Source organism: Metopolophium dirhodum, chromosome 1 (genome assembly GCF_019925205.1).
Source record: "Metopolophium dirhodum isolate CAU chromosome 1, ASM1992520v1, whole genome shotgun sequence".
Taxonomy (NCBI): Eukaryota; Metazoa; Arthropoda; class Insecta; order Hemiptera; family Aphididae; genus Metopolophium; species Metopolophium dirhodum.
The window spans coordinates 152,578,850-152,584,340 of record NC_083560.1 but is presented as its reverse complement, the minus strand read 5'-3'; the positions used below and the strand labels follow the sequence as shown (position 1 = coordinate 152,584,340).

The 5,491-nt window shown below is 50.9% G+C and overlaps 1 protein-coding gene across 1 annotated transcript; it reads left to right on the top strand.

Moving 5' to 3' along the window:
* The first annotated feature begins 813 nt into the window (after window positions 1-813).
* Window positions 814-1,872, top strand: LOC132933390 (activity-regulated cytoskeleton-associated protein-like). The gene has a single exon (XM_060999684.1). It carries the CDS (start codon window positions 814-816, stop codon window positions 1,870-1,872), a length of 1,059 nt encoding a protein of 352 aa, XP_060855667.1.
* The last annotated feature ends 3,619 nt before the right edge of the window (window positions 1,873-5,491 follow it).

The following is a 5,491-nucleotide window of genomic DNA, read 5'->3' as shown; positions in this document are numbered from 1 at the left end:
TAGTATTTTTATGGCAGTAATCATATTAATAATAAATATGGTTAAAACAAAAACAGTAACAAATCACACGGAAGTAGCACAGTCACAGGAAGAAACAGAGGAACTTAATGCAAACCCAGTGATGTCATTAAGAGGAGTCGACATGGTCGAGTTCCCACTCGCGCCAAGAAACAGCCCTACCGGCTACCCAACACTGCGAACATTCTTGAATTAGTGGAAGTCGGGGACTTCCATCTTCGAGGGGAGGAATGTAGTAAACCTGCGTTTCTACGAATATATTAAGTACCTTTCCGCGGTAGGACAACAACAACAAGGAGATTAACTTTCAACTATTCGATTCCAAGAATCGCGTACATATACGTACCTAGAGTTTTACGACGTAATTAAAACTTCGACATCAAATATCTGCAAAACAAACCTATAATAATTTAAGTGCCAATAAAGAAGAGTGCCAATCGTACATTCGGGTTGTTTTGCAATAACAACGTCCAGCTCCGGTTCCCTTTCAGATATCCACCTCCTGGGCTCTACCGTGTACATTTTTTTATACATATAGATTTTATATAAATATAAGATAGAGTCTATAGCAAATTAGGATTTAGTACAGAGTCTGCACTACGCAGTCACTAACTTCTCGGGCAGATGCTTTTCGCTCTGTCCTCAAATTTATATACGAAATTAATTACTTTTTAAATAAATTACTTATAACTAACTTGTGTAACTTGTCGCTCTACAACCTTTTCTCCTACATTCACCATCAACGTCGACGAACTCAAAAATATAAGCGAGCAGTGAGGGATCACTACACCGCCTATGGAACCCGCCGGGCATACCGGAAACAACCCGCCAACAGGTCAAATACTTGACGCCGGACAAAGGGAAAACCAACCGGTCGAATCATCACCCGCCCAGCCACCGAACACCACCACCAATAAACCACACACACCCACACACCAACAGGCTATGGACATGATTCAAGCGAGTCGGTCCATAATTAAGGAGGTACGGCAAGCGGCGGAAAACTCGGCGCATGGGCACAGTCTGGAATCGCGACTGACCATGCTCGAGGACTGCATGGCCCGCTTTGGCGACGACCAACGCCGCATTGCAGAAACAATGCGACGCCTAGAAATGGGTATGGCACGCCAAGCACCGGAACACCAACCGGAAGGGACAGCACCGACCCGCCCCCACCACAATGTGTCATCGAACAACACGGAATACGGTACGAGGTACTCCGCGGCACGCGAACCGCCGTCCGCGGGTAACCAGCACGCCGAACGTTCGGTACGTTTCGATGACACGCCAAATTTATACAATGCCCCCTCCTCCACACACACCTATGCGTCACAACAATCGACGCTGATACCATACGACGACGTATGTGCAGCGAAACATTCGCTGCCGGAGTTCCTCGGAACAACGCCTGAGGACCCGGTACGATTCATACACAAGGCGGAATCGATATTGTACCAAACGCGTATAGATAGGTCGGCCTGGACTAATATTGTCACGCAGCAGCTGAAGGGTGCAGCCAGTACATGGTGGAACACCATCAGACTACTGGACCTCACCTGGGATGAGTTCCGTGCCGAATTTTTAGAAAAATTCGACAACGTGGAAATACAATCACGACTGCGGGCCGAGATAGTATCCGTCCGACAAACACAAACGCAATCGCTTACGGAGTTCGGGACACAAAAAAACCAACTCGCGCGCCGCGTCAATACCGGGCTATCTGAAACACAGCTAGTCGGTACGATAGCCGGTCTAACGCGCAACGAATACCGCACGCATATCCGATTGCAGAGACCAGTGACTTTTGGAGACCTCCGCCGGGTAGCTGGAATCCTGGAATACACACCAGATTAAACGCCCACACAACAGCAGCAGAAACCGGCGTACAAATCACATTCCCAAACCCACCCGCCCCAACCGAAGCTGCAACCGCGTACACGGGACGGTACTGCAGGTAAAACGCAACCGCCCAACCCGTGCAGGTACTGTGGAGGTCCTCACTGGAACAGTGACTGCCCCGGGAACACGCCGCGTTCGGGAAACGGGAAATGAGTCGACGGACAATTGTCCACGCCGCCGCCTCAAACACACACACACATACAACCACGCCACCACACACAACGCTCGGCAATACAGACGGGGATATAACTATCAAACGCGCATCGATAAACTCGGCGTCATCAGATATATCACCCATCAAAAACATTAAAATTCCGTTAAGTAGCAGGTCATCATCACCACACACAACGACCCCTACTACGGAATTAACACGTACTCATACGGTACACACCCATAGCACAGAGGTAACCGAAACGGATGCTCTGGTAATGGCGGTGCAAACCGCTCCCCATAGTACCGATAACGCGGTTAAGAACCAGTTACCCAGCTATGCATCACAACCACCGTCGAATAACGCTAAACGTGTATGCCCCGACAAAATTCCGACCCCCGCGGTCGAACTCGAATTTAGGTCAGGCCCCGTAACAGCACTACTCGACTCACAAGCACAAAAATCGTATGTAAGCCCGAACATAGCACATAAATATGGCACACCCCCACACGGACAACCAACTCAGGTACGAATGGCGGACGGACATACCACCACGACAAGTGGTACCTCCACATTCGTAGCCAGAATCGGAGACCTCACGGTCACCTTCAACGCAGCCATTCTGGAAAATTTGTACTGCGATATGCTCCTAGGTCACGACTTTCTCGTACAAAACGAAGTCACCTGGGACTACACAACGAGCACTATCCATTTAGGTTCGGATAGGAGAACAACAGCGTGCTGGAAAGGGCGGACACCCACCCCAACCCCAGCACTAGATGTCGACAAATTAACAATAAACGGTGACCACCACACACGCGCGAAACTCGCCGAAGTAGTACGCAACTATCCGGACGTATTCAACGGTAGGGTAGGACGCACCAGGTTAATTGAACACGACATCCTCCTCAAAAATCAAACACCCATAGCACTCAAACCATATCCCTACCCACCGGTAAAACAGGCCACAATCGACACCATGATACGGGACATGGAAGAGCAGGGACTGGTAGAACAGAGCACATCCCCGTGGGCCGCACCCATCGTCCTAGCAAAAAAGAAAGACGGCTCACCCCGACTATGCATTGATTATAGGCGGCTCAATGATATCACTGAGTCCGACGCTTACCCAATGCCCGACCTCAATACGCTGATACGTCAGATGAGAGGCGCAAAAGTATTCAGTGTCCTGGACCTTAAGTCGGGTTACTGGAAGGTCCCACTTAACCAAAACGCGCGAAAATACACGGCATTCCGGACGCGTCGGGGCCTATACCAATTCCGAGTCCTCTCCTTCGGCCTCAAAAACAGCCCCATGACCTTCGTGCGATTAATGGACGAAGTCCTGAGGGGGTACCTGGACGAGTTCGTCCGCGTATATCTAGATGATATAGTGGTGTTTTCGAACACTGTGGACGAACACCAGTGCCACTTGGACAAAGTTCTAGAACGTCTACAGAGACACGGGCTCACGTGCAACCCCGAAAAGTGCAAATTCGGAGCCACCGAAATTTCATTTCTCGGACACCTAGTCACCTCCGAAGGAATAGACAAACAACCGGAGAAACTAGAGGGCATCATAAACTACCCCCCACCAACCAAACTGAGGGACCTACGGAAGTTCCTGGGCGTTTGCAACTGGTACAGCCAGTTTGTCGACAACTACGCGGACACCATAGCACCCCTAACGAATAGACTCAAACAGGGGACCAAATGGTCGTGGACCGAAACCGAACAGGCCGCATTTACCAAAATAAAACGCGCTCTGTACGATTTGCCAAAACTGTCGACGCCAGATTACGGAAAACCGTTTTGCCTACAAACCGATGCTAGCGAAATAGGAGCAGGTGCCGTCCTTTTCCAACGGGGTGACAGCCCGGACGAAAGGCGGATAATCGCCTACGCAAGCAAAAAGTTTAGTGATACGCAAACAAGGTACGCCGCGGTAGAACGCGAGTGCCTCGCGATAATCTGGGCAACCGACAAGTTTAGACCATACCTAGAGGCCCGCCGCTTTGACCTATTCACCGACAACTCGGCACTCACATGGCTCCACCGAGCCAAAAACACAAATTCCAAGTTAACCAGGTGGGCACTACAGCTGGCTAACCTGGACTACAAAACCACACATGTGCCCGGCGTACAGAACGAGGCGCCGGACATGCTATCCCGCAACCCAACCACCGGGTCACCGGTAGACGAGGAACACCTCGAGGAACGACTAGTAGGAGTACCCACCTCACCACTCACCACTGCTACTAGCTCACCGGCCGACAATCTGTTCGCCACGACGGACCCGGCTAACACCACTAGTGGTCCCACAATGACACACGCTATGCTCGTGACATGGCAGGCCAATGACCCCAATACACGAGACACAGCGCGCAACATGACAACGGACGACCCAGCGCACAATACCGGAAGTACCACGGATAAAAAAAATAAATACATTTTTACCGACGGTCTTCTGCGGATAAATTTGGGCGAACACACACCCATAGTCATCCCAAAGGACAAGACGCAGAACGTGATCTGGACATACCACGATCACGTACTCGCAAACCACCCGGGCTGGAAAGAAACGTACAGAGCGGTAAAACAACGGTTTTTTTGGAAAGGACAAAAAAACGACATCCGACTGTACGTCAAGTCGTGTCACATATGCGCGTGTACCAAACCACTGAACACGCGCGCAGATGACCCCGCGACCACCAGAATACCCCGACACCCCTGGGAGGTGGTTAGCATAGACCTCATGGGCCCCTACCCGCGTACGAGTAGGGGAAAACAATACATACTGGTCGCCACGGATCTGTTTAGTAGATGGACCGAGGCATACCCCCTCGGAACAGCCACTACAAAAACAATAACCGAAACGCTTGAACGAGAATTCTTTTCACGTTTCGGATACCCCCGTGTGTGCTTAAGCGATAACGGCCCACAGTTCGTAGCAAACGATATGCGTAAAGCGATCGAACAGTGGGGGGCCGAGGGCTGGACAACTCCGGTATATCACCCGAGGGCCAACCCAGTCGAACGCCGTAACCAGGAATTAAAAAAAGGTCTACGCGCGCTACTCATCGACGGCAACCACAACACCTGGGACACCAAGCTAGCCCCCATTCTTTTTTCGATCAGGAACAGGCGTAACGACCGGACAGGATATCCACCATCGGTACTCGTCCTCGGGAGAGAGGGAAAAAGGCCGGGGGACTGGATACTGTCGCGGACAGCGGACAACCCGATCGAACAAATAAACATGGCTAGGGCGAGTCGCGAAAACAATGTACTGACCGCACCACCGGTAACAGGTGGGCCGACGGACACAAAGTACAAAACAGGTGACACAGTGTACTACAAGGCACACCACCTGTCAAACGCGCACAAAAAATTTCACGCCGGCTTCGCACCGAAATGGTGGGG

Coding starts and splice junctions, on each gene's coding strand:
- LOC132933390 (XM_060999684.1), top strand. CDS start 814: ATGGAACCCGCCGGGCATACCGGAAACAACCCGCCAACAGGTCAAATA.